Source organism: Chanos chanos, chromosome 15 (genome assembly GCF_902362185.1).
Source record: "Chanos chanos chromosome 15, fChaCha1.1, whole genome shotgun sequence".
NCBI lineage: Eukaryota > Metazoa > Chordata > Actinopteri > Gonorynchiformes > Chanidae > Chanos > Chanos chanos.
Genome location: NC_044509.1, coordinates 15069866 through 15089739, shown reverse-complemented (window position 1 = coordinate 15089739; position 19874 = coordinate 15069866). Strand labels below are relative to the sequence as shown.

The 19874-nt window shown below is 41.5% G+C and overlaps 1 protein-coding gene across 1 annotated transcript in view; it reads left to right on the top strand.

Annotated features, from left to right (window-relative positions):
* The first annotated feature begins 8824 nt into the window (after positions 1–8824).
* Positions 8825–19874, top strand: part of rxfp2a (relaxin family peptide receptor 2a) — a 19436-nt gene continuing 8386 nt past the window's right edge. The window contains exons 1-9 of the mRNA XM_030792246.1: positions 8825–8861; positions 10100–10246; positions 10535–10621; positions 10880–10985; positions 11563–11634; positions 13365–13436; positions 14644–14715; positions 14999–15070; positions 16503–16577. Of these exons, the coding sequence (XP_030648106.1) occupies positions 8825–8861; positions 10100–10246; positions 10535–10621; positions 10880–10985; positions 11563–11634; positions 13365–13436; positions 14644–14715; positions 14999–15070; positions 16503–16577 (740 nt within the window). The remainder of the gene's footprint in view (positions 8862–10099; positions 10247–10534; positions 10622–10879; positions 10986–11562; positions 11635–13364; positions 13437–14643; positions 14716–14998; positions 15071–16502; positions 16578–19874) is intronic.

Below are 19874 nucleotides of genomic sequence, written 5' to 3'. Positions count from 1 at the left end.
TTTGATACAACTGTGTATACTGTGCTGAGATCTATGCTCACCTTTTGTCTCTTAATCAACCAAAACAATATCAAAGAACTTTAAATCCATCACTGCTACTGAACAATCAGTTCAGCACTATGAACTGATGAACTTTCACAATACGTATTTATGCACTATCTACGTGCTGAATTTCATCTGTTTTTCCGCAACAATTTGGTTTTACGTTTCCCTTTTTATTCGCCTGTTCATGATATTGTAAATAATAATAGTAACAATAATAATAATAATAATAATTTTCGTTTATGAACAAATAGTCCACGTGGACCTAGTGGAGACTCACTGTTTGTTTTCAAGTGTGTTTGTTTACAAGCATCTACTTTTTACATTTTAGAGTGACTGCTTCACGACAGCTGTATTCTTCACTCCTTCACTAGTTGAAAAGCTTTCTGACTCCTCTTTTATGTTGCGAATCTAACATCTGCAGTACAAATCCATTAAGCACGCGTATGATTCTCCCTCGCTTTTTTTTTTTTTTTTTTACGTTAGCCTATTTTCCATCTGACAAAGGAAAGGGAATCTTCCATCCACGGAAAAGTCCACCAGCCTTACCATCTTAAATGCATACGAATAAAAATTGTCAGGTTAAAGCCTAAAACATTGGCAGCGACTATGAACCAGTCAACATTGATGCGTTGTCGCAGCATGCGGACAATCGCGTGTGTCGACCTAAGTCATAGAAAAGTGGCCCTTAATACTACCATGGAGGTGGGTCAAAATAGCCAAATCCGACAGGTTAGCCTGTGAGGTTCTGAAAACGACGACCCCTAGCTTTACTACCAGCAATTAACGGCTGTTTTTCTCGCTTGTGTAGGCAGCTTTGGTCACGAAAGTCTCAATGAATTCCGGTCGCCGCACTGGCCCGGCTATGAGTAAAGAAGGACCAGTGTAGTTCGGGACTGTCCGCTGGGGGCGTATATTGTCTTTAAGTTCGAGAATTTGTTTATGCGCAAAGCAAATCAGAAGAAACGGGGGATGTCGATACCATTAATTTAACAACATTTCAGTCACCAGCTGGTTCGTTTTCTCCATTGTGTCGCGTCTGACATGGAGATGCGTGTTTCGGGTTTGTCATGTTTGTCTTCTGAAGATTGCTGAACGTCGTAACGGACTGTGAGTGGGACAGAGAGCTGACCATGAAATTAGTCAAACTGCCGATCACTCTCTTGGACTTACCGGCTGTTTTAATGCTTATCCAGCTGACCATTATGACAATCAAAGGTAACACCTATTTTTCTTAGTTTTACCTGGAATTTCACGAACGTGTTTAGTTCAGTCATGGTTGATCGTCGGCTGGATGGATTTTTAAATGGGTGCCAATCAAATTTTTCAAAGCACACTAAGAAATCAGTCTTTCAGATAATAGATCAAATTTGTTCAGATAAACTACATTAGAGGTAAAGTCTCTGTGCGTAGCGTTGTGTCGCTCTGCCTTATCACTTTATGAATTTTGTGGGTTATTGATCTCCACATAAAAACACAGTTCTTCGGTTGCATGCAGCACGTAGGAGCTATTACACGATGTAACTCTTAATGTTCCCCACTAACGCGACGCATGATTTCAGATGAAGTTATGGTTGAACTTTAATGGTAACTTTTGACCGACCGAGTGGAATTCAAATCACAGAACATTCTGTGCCCGTGATTTAGAACATGTATCTCCGTTCTGTTTGGGTACAATCTTCAGAGTGTCTTAATCGGTCGCTTGCTCAACTTGAATTGTGGTGCCTGGATAATGTGCTCAGCGACTATTTTGCCCAGCAGGAAACTTAATTAAGGAAATTTATTCGATGCACTGAAATTAAACCATTCAGTTAAAGCTATCCTGAAGTAATCTAATGTCACTTACCCGCTACCCACGTTGGTGTGCTACTGCTAGCTGTACTAATTGAAAAAAGAAATTCCCATTGAAAACCGCGGGCAAGGTGAGAATCAAAGCTGTATTAATTCTATGCGCACTGCAGAGCCGGGTGAAAAGCACTCGTATGGCATTGCTAAATTGGTTTGCGAAAATTTGACAGGCTTGGGACCGCTTACACGTGAACGAAAGAAGGATAAACACTGGTATTTTAGAAGTTTTTAACGCTTTACTGATTGAAGGCATAGCCACGTAGACCTAATCCATCTGCCGGACTAACGCATTCCCCAGGCGGTTAGTTGGTTGTTTGCGGGTCTTAAATACATACCCTTTTTTATGAAATGAAATATTTATTTACAGTACGTTTCAGCTCATTTGTATGAGGTGTGGGAATGTGATAGACATCTCTGTGCTTGTGTGGGTGTGCGTGCGTATGTATGCGCATGTGTTCGAATAAATGAAGAGATGGTCTGCATGTCGAGACATCTGACGGAGCGTCATTACTCGTGAAATGACAGACTTGGCACAGTTACGCAGACAGTTTTTAATGAAGTGACTTGTGTTGTATTTATGGATGAAGCTGGCAGTCATTGTTTTTCACCAAACCACAGGAACAGAATACATCAGCTGTAATTATTCAGCCGTCAATGGACCTTTTTATTTTTATTTAATATTTCTTTAGAGCTGCAGATAGACAGATAAATGAGTCATGCAAGTGGTTGAATTTAAATTACATCTGAGGAGTTGTTAGTGGTGCCAGTGAGTTCCTCTCTCTGCGCTGAGTTACTCTCCAGCAGAGAAAGGCCACTGTGGATCAGCTAAACTCCTCTGTAGTTTATTGTTTTAAGTTAGACACATTGCAAATGTAGCAATGAGTCAGACCAAATTAAGCAAAAATGCACAGAACCAACACAGCAGTCCAAGCAATACAGTGTTCCAGGTAGTTAACTTGAAGTCTGTGGATTTAGTGATTCCAGTAGAACTCGACAGTGGGTGTATTTCTAAGGAGGGGAGGGGGTGGGGTGGGGCGGGGAGGGGGGGGCAGTTGTAGTGTGCTGCTGTGGTGGGCTTCTATGTTTCAATGACAGATGTCTGCGTGTTACATGTTTTCCAAAAATCTTTATTAGGTTAAATTACAGTAACAAGCTGGCTCGTAATGAAAGCACGGATGAGGGGGGCGGGGGTGGGGGTGGGGCGGGGGTGGGGGTGGGGTGGGGGTGGGGGAGTAGCTGCTGTCCTGCTGCTGTGTTTTGATTATGTGAGTGGGAACTGACACGTGCTCATTTGGTTTCTGAGAATGGCTTTTTAATCGAGCACCTGTCACGTTGGACTCCCAGCCGAGCCTCCGTCCCCCTGTTCCGGTGTCAAACCCGAGACTTATGGATCTGTGTCCCTCTCTCTGATCCCAGAGGCGTGATATCTCTATGGCTCCTGGCTCCAGTTACTGCATGAAACCACAGGCTTCACATTTCACAGACTTTGCACTCTATGTCAATGTCTAGTCTTGCTTTTGTTATTTCTTGTGTTACTTCATAGTTTCTCCTGTATCATAAATATACCTTCTCTCATTTCTAACACCGTGTGTGTATTATGAATACAAATGAGATTGAAAAATGATATTTTTACTCAAGTGTTTGGAAGCATTGCTCTCTGTCTGGGTGAGGGTGATTTCCATTAGGCCAAACTGACTAGTGGTCAGTGTTGTAATGAGAGTATTTGTAGTTGTTCTCGAGCAGAGAGGTGTTGATGAGTGTTCTGTGTTGTAATGATATTACCTATGATGTCTTGAGGCTTGTGTTGTAATGATATTACCTGTGACGTCTTTTGCTGTGTTGTAATGATATTACCTGTGATGTCTTGTGCTCTGTGTTGTAATGATATTACCTGTGATGTCTTGAGGCTTGTGGTGTACTGATATAACCTGTGATGTCTTTTACTCTGTGTTGTAATGATATTACCTGTGATGTCTTTAGTTCTGTGTTGTAATGATATTACCTGTGATGTCTTGTGCTCTGTGTTGCTATGACAGTAATGATAGCTGTGGTTACTGATGTGTGCTGTGGTGGGAACAGACTAACGTCCAGTCAGTAGTTTTGATGCAGGTGTTTTTTGATTAGCCCCTTTTTCACACACGGCCAAGGTCCTGGCTCCCTCTCCAGAGGGTCTGAAGAGAAGAGCATGTGAAGGGGGAGTTCATGTGAGATGGTAGCTGTTTGAGATTTTTTTTTTTTTTAAAACAGACGCAGGAATGCTGCTCAGGCTTTGGGAGTTGGGAGTTGGGAGTTGGGGAGGGGGGGGTGCACCTCCAGTGAGCCCTCTGTGCCCTGAGACCAGCATTCTCTGCTGTACCCTGGCAAGCTGGTCCTGCTGGATCCATGACAGAAGAAAGGATGCATGACAGAAGAACGCGCTTCCACAAAGCATGAAGAAAAAGTGGCTACCAGAAAAACTGGCTTTCTGGGACCGTACTGTTTTTGAGCCGTTCTCATGTTGCGTTACGGGATATTTTATGAACAACAAAACCAACGACAATAAACATGAGAAAGAGAAACAAACCAAAGGAAAATGGAAAGTGTACCCCCCCCCCCCCAAAAAAAACCAAAAGTCACAGTGTACTGAAGAATGAGAGAGGAAAAATCTGAGCATGTGCAGCTGCAAAGAGGAAAAAACATTAAGAGCAAAAACATTAAATTACATCACACTTTATTTAGACGTATCAGCTGCGGTTCTGACAGACTCAATATATAACTGAGCTTGCAAATCAGAGAAAGAGAGAAACAGAGAGCGAGACAAACTCTAGAGTCGACTAGAGTCCAGGATCCCATTCCTCCAGTCTCCTGATTAAATCTCCAAACCTCGAAGGAAAATAAAAAGAGTCCAGACGATAAATATTAAGACATTTTACACGAGACCTTTCAACATCCTTGAGTTAATAAGATATGGCAGGAATACAGTGCAGAGAAACCTGGATTTGTTAACATATAAGCTAATTGCAGGCTCTCATGGAGTATTTATTGTGTCTTGTTATTGTCTAAAACCTAACCTGCATCCTAATCTCCCATTACCTTCCCCCTGAGAAGAACTGAAGAACGATGACTTGGCAAAGGACAGAAATACAGCTTTTTTTTACGCCTTTCTCCTCCGACTGCTCGTGGAAGTCGTAAAGCAGGAAATCAGGGACGGGTAGAACTGTGGTCTGTGCTTCATTGGTTTTTATGGTGACATTTAAAACCAACGTCAACAGTTTACTGACATTTTTCCATGACACCGTAAACATTTTAATGGATTTACAATATTTGGCTTTCATATCTCCGGTTACTCTTGTTTATTAAGGCTATTAGTCAGAGGGTTTTCCTGTGACAGGAGTGTGTGTGTGTCAGTGCATGTATGTGTGTGCATGTATGCGTGTGTGTGTGTGTAATGCGTGTTGTGCTTTGCTGACTGCATGTCAGGCCTCGCTACCTAAGCAGAGCACCATAATTCTGTCAACATGTAATTCTCTTGTCCAGAGACAAACCATAAACCATAAAGTTATGGTCAGACAATCAGAGAGCAGATGGAAAAAAAACAGCACCAAGACACTTTGTACTCAGTTCTGAGTGATCATAAAATAATCAGCCCTAATGGTGAGTGTCTCTCACACAATACAGTTATGCAGATCAGTGAGAATGGAGAACCAAAATCAACCAAGAATTCTTCTCTTATTAGAGTTTAGGGGGTTACGCCGGGTTATTCTGATACAATAAAAGCCCAGGGGTCATCCTGAGGTCTCCCCCCCCCCCCTCACTCACTCTCTTTTTAGAGAGAGGACACTACCCATTCTCTAATTGTACAGTGTCCTTCAAAACTACTGTCCAAAAATCTATGAAACGTGGCTTCACACTGAGGCAGATGCCACCAAAGTACTGACATAAAAATACCACAGGAGAATGAGGGTGTGTGTGTGTGTGTTTGTTAGTGTGTACTTGTTTATAAGGGGAGAACAAACGCTGACTGAAGTGTGATATAATTACAGACATCTCGAACATGAAAAGTTGATATCTTGAAGCGTTCTAGGGGTGGGGATGGGGTGAAGAGAGGGCATGCCGATGTGAAGTGGGGTCCCCATGGAAAGTTCAGACACAGTGGGGATGAAGAAGATTTACAGGGGATTATGGATCACTTTTGTGGGTCATTGAGGTGATTCTAGGTTCCGGGAGACTTGGTATATTTGTAATTAGGCGCGACACCTAAACTCCTTCATCGCTCATTATACAGAAATAATGAACTTTCACTGACCAATTAGCAGCAAGTATTCAACAAAGCCCTGGAATAAGACCAAGCGTTTACCAGCTTTATGAATAACACCCAACAACTGTAGAAATGTCTTTGATTCAAGTAATGGTTCCCGAACTTTGTTTGTTCATTTGTTTTGATATTAAACGATCTGAATGTATAAATATGCCTGAAGGTTTAATATAAATGTAGAGGAGTAAAACAGATGCATGGCCTACATCCTATGCATCCCCGTCTTTTGTGCTGGAAACTCAGACGCACTCGGCGCCTAATTGCTGTAGATGTATTGGCCAAGTATGCGGTGAATATTTTTGTCTGACGCATTTGGAAACGGAAGCGTAATAATGCAGTCGGTTACCATGGTGATTCTTCCTCTCAAACTTTTCCACTGAAGACAGTGCTCAGTTCAAAGTTCATTTTGGGAACTATTGTGAGCTGATGTTGTTAAGGCTTTGAGTAAAAATTCGAGAAAGGTTGGCCTGGCTCTTTCTCAAAATCTCTTTGTAACTTTGTTACAAGAAAACGGATTAAAAAAGAAAAAAACCCCAGAGGACTAAGCACTACAAATGTTGATATATCAACAAATGCTTATGGTGACTGTGTTTGTTGTAAAATCGTTGTTTGGATTGGAGTCGGTGGTCTTGAGTATAATCTGGAGTGGTGAAAGGGAATGAGATCTTTCTTAAAGCCCAGCTGTGATCCGTACTCTAACCCATGGACAGGATCCATCTCACTGCAGCTGGGATCACTTGTGTATGTAGAAAAAAAACAGATGAACTGATCCTCTGAGAATTCCATACCACGCTTGCCAAGTTCTCACTGAGTGTACAGAGACAAGTAGTATAAAAATAATTATGAATCAACCTTGGTCGTAAAACCTATAAATAACAAAGTGCCTGACCACATCTAAAACCAACCCCGCTTCAGTAGGAAAAATGTGTCAGGTTTGGCTTTCCACTTCTCTCCTCTGTTTGATGAAACAAGTCGCCATCACCAATTGGCATAGTTAGGATAAATCACACTTTTACACTTTTTGTGGAAAATTATAACCTACCTCCTATGATTGGAACGTTAATGACTTTTGGAAGCATGTTCATCTCACATTTTGCATGTTAAAGTAATGTTAAAGTAATATGGCTCTTTCTGCCTCTAGCCAGGACGGCTAAAAAAACTCAGCATTAGACCATGGCAAAATTAGCTGTTTTAAAATGTTATACTGAATACTGGCTATTCCAAGAATTTCAAAGAGTTACAGAGATATTCCATCGTAAATTCAAATATTCCATTTTATGTTCAAAATACTAGCATGACAAAGACAAATGAATGAAAAATACTTGAAATACACCCAAAGGATGAAACCTTATTTGTATCTATTAAGAACAGATGAGGTGAATTTAAAGTCTGTACATTACGGTGGAGTTTCATATTTGGCATGAATATGAGTTGTCCACAAGAGACAAAAGATTACAAAATGTTTGGAAATGTGACCAGGTCTGGATTAAAATAGCTCAGAAATGGGCAGAAAATAAATCCAAAACACATTGAAAGAGTCAAAAACAAAAAACAAAACCTGGGATCTCAAACAATTCACATAAAAAATTGGATCATTCCATTCTACTCACTTCAACTGACACTGAAATAGAAATATCACACAATTTTGACAAATGGACAAAATATGAAAACATATGAAATAAATTACTTTTATAAACTGTTTCATGATGCCCTTGCGCCTTTTTGCGTGATGAGTTTGTTTCATCCCATCACACTGAATCCATTTCAGCACCAGAGCCTTAAACTCTTTTGTTAGAAATTCTGTGATCTCTTCAGGACTACCAACAAACATTTCTTTTAAATAAGACTGTGGATGGGAAATGTCTTGCTGCTCTGAATCTGTTTCGTCAGCAATGTTGTCTGGTTCACTTTCAACCACGTCACTACGAGTTCCCCCTGTCACGGACATCATGCTGGATAGACGCCTTTTCTCCGTGGTCGAGTCTCCTTCTCTTTAGTCTGTTTAGTCTTGTTACGTCTTGATGTTGGGAAGGCGCGTAATGAGGCAAAATAAAAATAATCGATGATTCCCCTCAAATGCATCAAAGCTAAAGTAACAAGCCTGTTTTGAAAATGTGAGGAGTAGAAGGTACAGATATGTGTGTTACAGTGTAGGAGGTAAAAGTAAAAAGTTGTCAGAAAAATGAATAAAGAACCGATTCCTGGAAACTCTACTTAAGTTCAGTAATGAAGTATTTGTATTCCGTTACTTCCCACCTCTGCCCAGGGGTCTGAACTCTTCAAAATCTCCCTCTATCCCCCCACCCCCCTCTTTTTTTAAATATTCTTTCTTTCAAATAACTCACTGATGTTGAGTTATTTGAAGTGTTTTTCAAAGCTTCACCACTCAAATGTTTTTAAGAAATAGTTAATTTGGGAGACATTTTGTTCAAATAGAAAGAAAATATTCACTTTGTATTCAAGCAATGTGAAAACTATTGCTACATTTCAAAGGAGGTAGAACAAAACCCTTTGGGAACAAAGGCTTGGCTTCCAGAGGAAGTTCCCCCTCACTACATGTGTGTGTTTTGTTGTTGTTGTTGTTGTTAATACCAGGAAAAGCAGTTTTCTGGTATTGTTGGTGTCATTAGTAGCTTGAATATGAATATAGTTATCCCAGTGGAGGGAGGCATTCCAGGTACATCAGCTCTGTTTCATTTGGCTGATACAGAGGTCATTTTAGGATGTTTGTGCGGTGTTAGTTTTTTTTTTTTTTTTTGTTTAGTTTTTTTACTGATGGATTGCGCATATATGATATGAAAATGAAAGTCGACCTACAAAAACATGAACGCAAGACAGTAGCTTTTTTTTTTTTCCCTGGAAGTTCTGCTCTTATTTTCAAGTGTGTCTGGAACTTAAAAAAAAGAAAATCAAACAAACAAAAAAATGTTTCAATCTTTACAGGGTTGGCGGTCAGGGCAGCCAATTCGGTGACAAAAATAAATGTGTCTGGCTTAGAGCTAAGGTCATGGCTGTTGGGAACGGTAGAGAAAATTCTAGAACACATCCTGAGAGGACTGTGCTTACAAAACAAAGAAATCAGAGATTGATTGCAAAAAAAGTGATGAGGTCACTTTATAAAATATTTATGTAAAACAGGTTGTTTAAAATAAGTAATTAGGTCCATATGTTGACTGACATCTGTCATAATCATGTGAAGCTTTGTCTTCAGTTTCCACTGTTGTATGTCTCAGTTTTATAAAAGAGTCACTTATGCTGTCAATGCAATTTGGATGTAATGTAGTGTTCTTTTTCATAATCAGTTTGCTGACAGTTTATCGTTAATTTAAATGTTGTGTTGTCAAAATTCTGTCGTGGAGTTTGCATTGTCTTACTTCTTCATGAATTTAGTTAGTTAATTGCTTAGTTAATGCATAGTGTGAAACTGAGCGGCGAAATGTCCTTGGCTAGCGATCTTTGGCTTGGCTCTTTGGTTACCTCTTGAGCACACTGGAAAGCGCGCTAGGCCTGGTTTTGGTTGGACCAGTCCCGGGTTTCACAGACATCTTTGGACACAGGCCTAACAAGGCCACATGTCTATAACAGACGCACTCAGGGCATTTGGATATTTTATGACTGTCTGGGACGACAGGAGCTCCTGTTACTTGGTTTCATTCCGAGACACGACCGTGCTCAGATGCTGGCAGTGGTACATCCCAGGTCTGCAGCTGGACCACAGGGCTGTTTGGAAAAGACGTGTTTTTGAGAACTTCGATCGTAAAATGACCAGTGTAACAGAAAGAGCTCTAACAGTGCTGCTGGTCTTTTGATATGGCCGTGATTCATAGTTGGATTTTGTCCCTTTGGCATTTAGTTCTGTGGCGTATTGACGTCCTGTCTGCTTTGTTTTTCCTTCTTGTCCTGCCCTTTCCACAGGAGGCTCGGTGGTGGCCAGCAGGGCGGCGATAGAAGGTTGCCCACTTGGACAGTTCCCCTGTGGGAATGTGAGTGTGTGTCTGCCTCAGGCACTCCAGTGCAATGGCTACAGAGACTGTCAGAATGGAGCAGATGAAGAACATTGTGGTAAGGCCAGCGTGTGTATGTGTGTGTGTGTGTGTGTGTGCGAGTGTGAGAGAGAGAGAGAGAGAGAGAGAGAGAGAGAGATGGTGAGAAACAGAAGGATGGGGTTTTGAACAATACGAGGCTGTTCTGTGAGCCAATCAAAAGCTGAGTTGCTGTTATTTGTCAGTATCCTCTCACATATCTGAAAAGAGAGAGTATTGATACGTGTGTGGGGTGAGTGTGTGTGTGTGTGTGTGTGTAAGTGCATGTATGTATATATATATATATCTGTATGTCTCACGATGGCAGGTGATAACAGCGGCTGGGCAGATATTTTTGACCGCACCATTAAAAAGACTGATGGGACCAAGGCCCAGGTTCTCCCCGCCGACTGCTGTAAGTTTTTATCTCTGTGTTTTCAGTACAATCCAAGAGAATGAGCAGACGTGTGTAACAGTTTTTTGTAAAAAATGATGATGACAGATTTACTTGCAAAAATTGAAATGATCTTTTCTTTACACATCACACTATTTTTTTTAAAAAAAAATATTTGTAATAAATAACACTGTTATTTGTAAAATTACGAACTACAAAAGTCCACATGGTGTTTTCTGAAGCGTTAACGTGATGTGGGCCTTGTGTCCCGTGCTGTAGATCTTGTGCAGTACCCGGAGAGCTGTGACTGTGTGAAAACAGAGGTGGAGTGTGTGGATGTGAACCTCCGCTCAGTGCCTCTCCTCTCGCCCAATGTCACATGGCTGTAAGTTCTCCTCTCGCCCAATGTCACATGGCTGTAAGTTCTCCTCTCGCCTAATGTCACATGGCTGTAAGTTCTCCTCTCGCCTAATGTCACATGGCTGTAAGTTCTCCTCTCGCCTAATGTCACATGGCTGTAAGTGCGTCTCCTCTACCTGCGTTTTTTTTTTCTTCTTCTTCTTCTTCTTTTTTTGACTCTGATTTGCGTGAGGAAAACAAGCTCTGTTCGGATGTCTATGACATTGCACACCGCAAAGATCCCGCAGATAAAAGCCTAAGCACCGCCTGACGTAAAAATGAGAGAGAGAGAGAGAGAGAGAGAGAGAGAGAGAGAGAGAGAAAGTCTGCGTTTGAATCTTTACAGCTCCACAGAGACAAGTGGAGACCTTTCGCAAATTTCCGACCAGCACTGGGTTAACACCCCCTAGCATTGTTAGCTAAACCTCTTTATTCTTCACATGCCATTAAAAGAACAGGGGAAAAAAAGATAGGAAATGTCTTTTTTTAGTACCCCTAAAGAAATGTGCAGAATTTAAAATGAATTCTGAAATTATGAAAATGGATGTTGTGCTGTTTGTCAGATCTCTGAAGAGCAACAAGATCAGGGAACTTCCCGACGACGTCTTCTCCAGGTACTCCGATCTTCAGAGACTGTGAGTACAACTATCAGCCCATCCAAAAGTTTATTTATGATTCTGAAAAAAAAAATTGGTTAAGAGATTATGATAATAGAGTGGTAGCCAGGGATTAGCCTGCTGACATATTTCTGGACAGCTGACGTTTATCTTTGCTATTCCTCAGGGTTAGCTCTGACCTGTCATCTGTGCTTTAACTTTTATTTTGCAGTAAAAGGCCCCCAAGCGGAAAGAGAGAGAGAGAGGGGGGGGGGGGGGGGGGGGTGGCAGAGTTGAGGAAGGAGTGTATTGGAATTGATTTAGTGATCTGTTCGTTCTCTGCCATACTGAGTCATCTCCAGTTCTTGTGTCCTGTCCAGTTCTCTGATGTTAACAGTCACTGATTTAAGCCATGGATACACATTGATGTCCCAGGGAGATATGTGTTCCCAGAGAAGCTACACTGTACCGTTCCTTACATCTTAAAGGGGCGAGGGCTGCGAGGTGGGCCGGGAACAGCCCCCCCCACTCCCCCCCCCCACCCCCAGATGATACGTCAGCCTATGCTCCCACCCAACACAAACGCATGAGCGACTCTAAGTGTGTGCGTAAGGGGAGAGGTGCTAAAAGGGAGTGTGAACCCCCCCCCCCTTTTCAGGCTGTAGAGTTGGGTAAATGGAGAGTGTAGCACAGTTATGACTTTTGCTGAGGCTGAAGTCCATAAACATAATTATTCATGTTTATACGTATATATATTTATCCATACATATTTAATCATGTATATTTCACACACCCCCCACAGGCTTCAGTAGTAAACTACTTCTGTTCTGTTTTTGTTGTTGTTGTTGTTGCTTGTTCAGGCAGGGGATGGAGGGAAGGATGTTAATTTGTTCAACCCCTTTAGAAAAGGTCTTAGATGATGTTGATGAGAGACATAAAGCGGCTCTTAACAAACTGACAAACAGCACTTTTTTACCTCTCTGAGAGAGCAAACGACATGCAAATGGATGGATGTACTCTCACCTACATTCACACGCACAGCATGTGCTCTAACGATGCATAATGAGAGAGAGAGAGGGAGAGAGAGACAGAGAGAGAGAGAGGGAGAGAGAGAGAGACAGAGAGAGAGAGAGAGGGAAAGGGGGGGACGTGAGAGTAATAAGGAGAGAAAGACAGAGACAGGGAGACAGACAGACAGAGATGGAGAAGGAGACAGACAGAGACAGATAAAGATAAAAAGATAAAGAGAGAAAATGAACCACTCATCGTTTGTGCCGAGATGTTGCCGTGGTAACCTCACGCCAGCTTATTGTCTGTTGTGCTCAGGGCGTGTCCTTTTGTGTGGCGCAGAGAACGATGACACGTTCCTTAATGCGCGGGAATTCTCTGCACAGTGCAAAAACGTTTGATTTATTTGATTACTGTGCATTGTATTTCCGTTGTCTAAGGCGTATATTGTATCAGTGAACATGAGGCGAGTGAATAACCAATTGTTTCTGCTAAAATTAACCAGTCGCTGTACCAGCACAGCAGTGCCAACGAGAGAATGAATTAGACTGGCTGTAAGGGACTGAAACAAAACCATGTAATTTACTGTAATAAAAACATTATACTCAGTGATTCTGTCGTTTTGATAAATGAGTGTTTATCTCGCTGACAGAGTAAAAGAGTCGGAGACCGAAAGTATGGAATCTGCCTTAAAAAACAACGACAACAACAACAACAAGAAGAACAAAAGACAAAGTATTCTCTTTCTTTTTTCTCAACAGGTTTCTTCAGAACAACAGCATCAGGTCGGTTTCCATTCGCGCCTTTTTTGGGCTCTACAAACTCAGAAAACTGTGAGTCCTCTGCAGTGTTTTTCTTTTCTCTTCTTTTCTTTGATTCTATTAAAAGACTACATGATGGGAAAAAAAGAGTGAGATAAGGCTGATTAAGATTTGTTAATGTAATGAAATTTATAGCCCTATCTGTGCAGTTTCATCTTGTTTCATTTTAAGAGGTTTCATTTTGGGGTGTTTTTTTGGGGGGGGGGGGGGCATATTTGTTGGTTGTTTGTCAGCCCCTTATCTCCTGTGCAATGACCGGGCTTATCCATGCTAACTCAAACCAGAGATACGATGAGATAACAACAAAGAGATTTAAAAAAAAACACACAAGCCAGAGCGAGATTAGCCTCTGAAAAATAATAAAATTTATGACAATCTCAGCATTATCTCACCTTCTGGAAACGCCCACGGGAGTGCTGGTATTTTGGGAACTTTTCTCCTGCAGTTTTCTAAAAGCGCAGATCTCAGGACTGCTCTAAAAGGACAGATCTCAGGACCATTCTGAAAGCACAGATCTCAGGACCATTCTGAAAGCACAGATCTCAGGACCATTCTGAAAGCACAGATCCCAGGACTGCTCTAAAAGCACTGATCTCAGGACATTTTGGCCCAGAGAGTGGTGCTCAGAGCTCCAAACTTACCTCCTGCGGCCGTTTTTTTTTTTTTTTTTTTTTTTTTAGTACACTGAGTTAGAGGAAAGAGCTGCCTGTTCAGGCAGCCGGCGATGGTTCTCTTGTTGCTCAATGACTCTAGCGCTCAGATAACGAAAGCCCTCAGGCCCACTGTGGCCAGACAAAAGGAGGGTAATAAGAGAAGGATGAGGAAAAATTCGTGTGAACTGATGAAAGGAAAATGATTACTTTTACAGAAAGGGTGGATGATGGATTGAGAAGGCAGACTTCTCTCTCTATCTCCCTCTCTCTCTCTCTCTCCCCCTTTCTTTTGCTGTTTATCTCCATTGCCTGTCCCTCTATATTTTTTCTGTTCAATCTGTTTTTTTAAAGCACTTTTTAAAACCAGAATTCCACTTGTTATGCAAAATGTTGTTTATGTATTTGTCCCGGAGTAAATATCGCTCATCTTTTATATGATAATGTATTCATATGCTAAACTCTAATGCTCACACTTTGGCAGGCTGAACAAACCCATTGCACTGATGTGACCTGGTTCCTGCCCTATTGTCTGTGTCTCTAATGTTTCCTATTGTCCCTCTGTCCAGATTTCTCAGCCAGAACTACATCACCTCGTTACGGCCCGGCGTCTTCAGTGACCTGCAGAAATTACGTTGGCTGTAAGTACAAGCACAAGGATGAAATTATATCTGACATATAAGACCTGACAGAGAAAATCAGCTTCATGAAGATCAGTAGTAACTGGTAATGCGACCAAACCAAAATGCACATTTTATTTCATCAGGTCATTTCCAGCACAGATTTTCTATGTCCATGTTTTACCATCATGACGGATACACCAGTTTCTATGTTCTAACAACAAGACATGAAGGCGGACGATTGGTGTGGAGTAAGTCATAAATACACAAATTAAATACACTTTTTTTTTTCTTTTTACTTCAGAGTCCTGGATCACAATCCTCTAACAGGCATCTCTCATGATACTTTTGTGGGTCTGCAGTCCTTGACTTTCCTGTAAGTATTGTGATACTTTTGTGGGTCTGCAGTCCTTGACTTTCCTGTAAGTATTGTGATACTTTTGTGGGTCTGCAGTCCTTGACTTTCCTGTACGTATCGTGATACTTTTGTGGGTCTGCAGTACTTGACTTTCCTGTACGTATCGTGATACTTTTGTGGGTCTGCAGTCCTTTACATTCCTGTAAGTATCGTGATACTTTTGTAGGTCTGCAGTCCTTTACATTCCTGTAAGTATCGTGATACTTTTGTAGGTCTGCAGTCCTTTACATTCCTGTAAGTATCACAGAGTGGCAGGATGAGTGGCCAGTGTCTTGACAGAGAGTACACTTCAATATGCAGCACTTCAATCCACTGTTTATTTCTCTCTCTCTCTCTTTTAAACGGTATTAATGCGTAGAGGCTTTGAAGCTGTCTCTTATTCTGCTCAGGTCATAGTCCTGTCTCTTTTATTCATACCTCTTCTCTCTCTCCAGCCTGCGTTTCAAAGAGTGCACTCCTATAATCACAAACGAGGCTCCAGTCTCCCTCGTTTTCCCTTCTCCGTCTAGCTTGAAAATTGATATACAAAAAAAAAAAGGCAGAGATAAGAGGCGAGGGACTTCTCTAAATTTCTCATTTATTTTTCATTCTCTCTTTTTTCATGCGTTCTTTCCTCTATCTCTTCTTTGTCTGCCCTGTTGATCCCAATCTTTTCTCAATGCACAATTCCTTTTTTGTTTGTCTGTCTGTTTGTTTGTTTGTTTGTTTGTTTACTAGCATGTCAAGGTCACATAAACAAATTAGTACACATTGAAATTTTGATTATGTTTCTTATTTTTTATTTTCGATTGCTTGTTTTTTTTTTATATTATCTCTTTAGTTTGTTTAGTGTGAGCCAAAGTCTTTTAGTTTCTCAAATCAATACTGTAGCCTAGTTTGTTTTTCAGCTGTGTCCCTAAACAGCAAGGGGGGGGGGGGGGGGGGGGGGGGCTACAGCCGCATTTCCTTTTATTCTGAACCAACAAATTTACATATGAAAACTCCCATGATCTTGGAGTAGACATCTATGATAAGTACGCGTTGTAATCCTACTAGAAAAAACAAAACAATGGAAAGATGTGCAGATTGCTTCAGTGGATGAGACCCATGCTAACCCTATATTTTTTTTTTTTTTTTTTTTTGGGCATTTTCTTATGATTGCCAATGTGAGCTCTAAGCGCATTTCAGCGCTTATCGGATTACGCTGTTTGTTTATCACAGATGTTTGCCGTGTAAGTATGGCTTACGGCCATCTAGGCTTCCGACGACCGCCACTGTCTCTGAGAAACTCTCCAGCGAGGCTGAATGTTCAGCGGTCATTCCCAGCTCTGGCTGAGATTCGATTTGTGCAAACAAAAGCCGCGACTGGACACAATGTCCAAGTTAACGCTTGTTTCTCCCCCCCTCACAGATCCATGGTCAACACGTCCCTGCTGCAGCTGCCTGAGGCTTGTCTGTGCCATCACATGCCTGTGCTGAGCTGGCTGTAAGTGACTGACACTCCTGTCACCCAATCACCAGCGCTCACCTCACCTCTCTTCTCTTCTTTCTCATATCTCATTTACTGAACAAATGTATCCATATTCTTTGTTTACTGCCTGTTTTATCCGACAGATACAGATACAGATAAAGCGTCATGTTTCTTGACCAAAGTTTTGGACCAAAGTTTTCCTCTGCTGTCCCCCTCTGCTCAGACGTCATCCCTATCGCCGTCCACGCTGTCTGTATGATTAATGACTGTTGTCCTCCTCAAAAAAAAAGAAAAAAAAAAAGCCTGGTTAACGATTCCCAACTGCTCCATCTCCAGACACCAGCTATTCAGCACGGCTGATATCACGTTCACCTGGTTACTTTGCGTGAACGTGTGTGTGTGTGCTTTTGCGGAAACTGTTTGAACTCCATTATTGGCATACATTTTCTCATTGTATCATGCTGAACTGAGCACATTAGCGAATTCTCCCCAGAGAAAACTAATAGCAGCTTTGGCTCTCTAATTGCTGATGGAATTAGCATCGTCTCTGTAAGACTTTATTAGGCCAGGACTAGACTTTCCACATGGAGAGGTATGGCTGAGACCTGAGTGGAATACAAAAACCAGCGATCTGTATTAATGAAGGGCAAACTCGTTAGACCTACAGACGGGGAATTTTCTCAACGTTACAGAGGCTTTAATCAGCCCCCGCCTTTGCAGCGCCGTTGTGTTAATTAGTTCATCATTTATCACTGTGAGAGTTTACCACAGTTTCCCTAAGGACTTCAAACTGTATACGGTCAAGACTTATTACATACGATCAGAATGAGACTGGCTAACAGTCAAAGGGGCGTCTAAAACTGGCAGTCTGAAGAGGTATTTAGAACGAGAACGGAAACCATCCAGGATCCTCTGTGTTCTACATTAGAGACGGTTTGCAACGAACATTTCCAGCTCGCTTTAGAACGGTCGGCACATTTTTCGCTCTTCCTTTCGATGTTTCTGATTTACATTTACATTTATGCATTTAGCAGATGCTTTTATCCAAAGCGACTTTCAAGACGAACAGAATACAAACCAAGCATAGAGCCATTAAGAGGCTGTCTGTTGCATAAGTGCCACTGCTAAGTTCAGTATTAGACCGGATGCAAATGCAAGAATATTGAAGGAAAATAACCGTGTGGAGTATGATTGGGACAACAGGCCCATATAGCATAAACTATCAGCAACAAGTAGCACAAAAAGTGCTAAGTAGTACCAGTCTTAGAGGGAAGGAAACATCCATCATAAAAGTACAGTGCAGACAGGACAGCATCTGCACAGATATGCAGAATTTATAAGGAAGTGTCATGAAATATAAATGATAGAAAGATGAGTAATGGAACATTAGAGCCGAGACCGTAGGTAAGGACTGAATGTAAAGAAATGGATTCGTTAGTGGCCGTGGGGATCAAGGGACTCAGCAGGCCGCATGAAATTCCATCACTCAACTCATTCCACCATTTGGGAATCGACCCCCCCACCCACCCCCCCAAAGAGTCCAGACTTTTTGCTGCACGGTGGTGGAATCGTTTCCCTCACAGACTGTAGGATCGTAGGATCGTAGGTCCTAATGAGCGACCCGGTGCATAGAGGTGCGGTTCAGGTTGGTTGATTTGTAAGTCAGCATCAGGGCCTTAAACGTGATGTGTGCAGATACAGGGAGTCAGTGAAGGGAGATGAAGAGGGGCGTGACACGTCCCTGCTTTGTTTGATTGAAGACTAGACATGTTGCGTCATTATGAATAATCTGGAGAGGCCTGGTGGAATGGAGAAGCTGAATCGTGAATACTACTTGACAAATGTGAAAGATAATTCAGGAGGCCTGGGATCGACCCTTGATGGATTGAACAATCGATTGAGAAGTAGATGTTTGTGAGAAAATGCATGTCCAAGAGAAAGCTTTGATGAAGATCAAAGGGCTGAAATGTGCACCAAACTATTTATGTAAATGTAGTTACAGTATTCTACAGTGAAACACTGTGTACTTTGGGTCGTAGTGGATTTGTTTCCAGTGAATTACTGAGAAAAACGTGTTGCCTTTTGGGAGACTGGGGAGGGGGTGGTGGTGTTCCAGCAAGAAGGTTTAGTGAAAACTCAGAGTTAGTTAACTCAGAATAAGTAGTAAACCTCCTAATAGAAGAGCCCTATGGCTTCATTCTCCAAGCAAAACAAAGCCATAGGGCTCTTCTATTAAGAGGCGTACTACTTACTCTGAGTTAACTAACTCTGAGTTTTCACTAAACCCGCTTTCTGAAATATCCCCCAGGAAAAAAACAATGCGGCTGAGCACTTGTGAGGAGAAACCAAAAGAATAATTTGGTCCGTTGAATAAAATAATATATTTTTTTTAACAATGTATTGGATACGCTTTCATTTAGTTAACTGACAGCGTATGATCACAAACCATAATCTTTAAAACACTTATGAAAGCTTAAGTGCACGTATATTAATGATATTTTTGTTCGGCAACGATGCATCGGCGTAATGACAACAGAAAGCTTTGAAGAATGACAGGGGCTTTCATTCGCTTTAATTAACGGCTTATCTGCAAGCATTGATCCAGCTGTGCAGTTGTGCAAATTGCTTGCTTCTGTGGATCACGCACCGAAACATCTTCCTGCCAGAGAATGGTGTGCAGTAGCCCTTCGTGGACTCTCCCACGTCCTTAACATAAAATATTAAATTAGTTTTGTATGCCGGCAGAGGGTACCCCGTGACTCAGAGAGTGGGATTCAGACAAAGATTTTAAGGAGCTGTTCCTCACGAAACACTCTAGAACTGTGTTCATCAAAAGCTTTGCTGTTAAATTGGCAGGAGAGATATGGAAATGGGTTGCAGATTGAGTGTGTTGGAAGCACATTAAAACCCTAAGGTGCAAAGTCTGCAGGCAGACTTTTTTTTTTTTTAAACAGTATATGTCATTGTCACTGGAAACTGTCTGGTCAAAATACTGTAAGTTATGTTTTTTTTACTATAGTGTTGGGTTCATTTGAGTGCTGGCTTCTTTTGAATGACAGTTGACGCTTAATTTCAGTACGTGGATGTAAAATACAGGATAACACTGTATTTGTTCATGCCCTGTAGGTTGTTTACTGATGTTACTATTGTTACTGAACTGAATTGTAACTTGTACCTGTACTTACAATTTGCTAACAGCAAGTTTACCCAAACCCTCAATCCTAACCCTAATCTTAATCTAACCTGAGCGTCTGCAGAGCGTTTGAATAAGACTATATGAAAAAATAAGACTATTTAAAAAACAGAACAGAG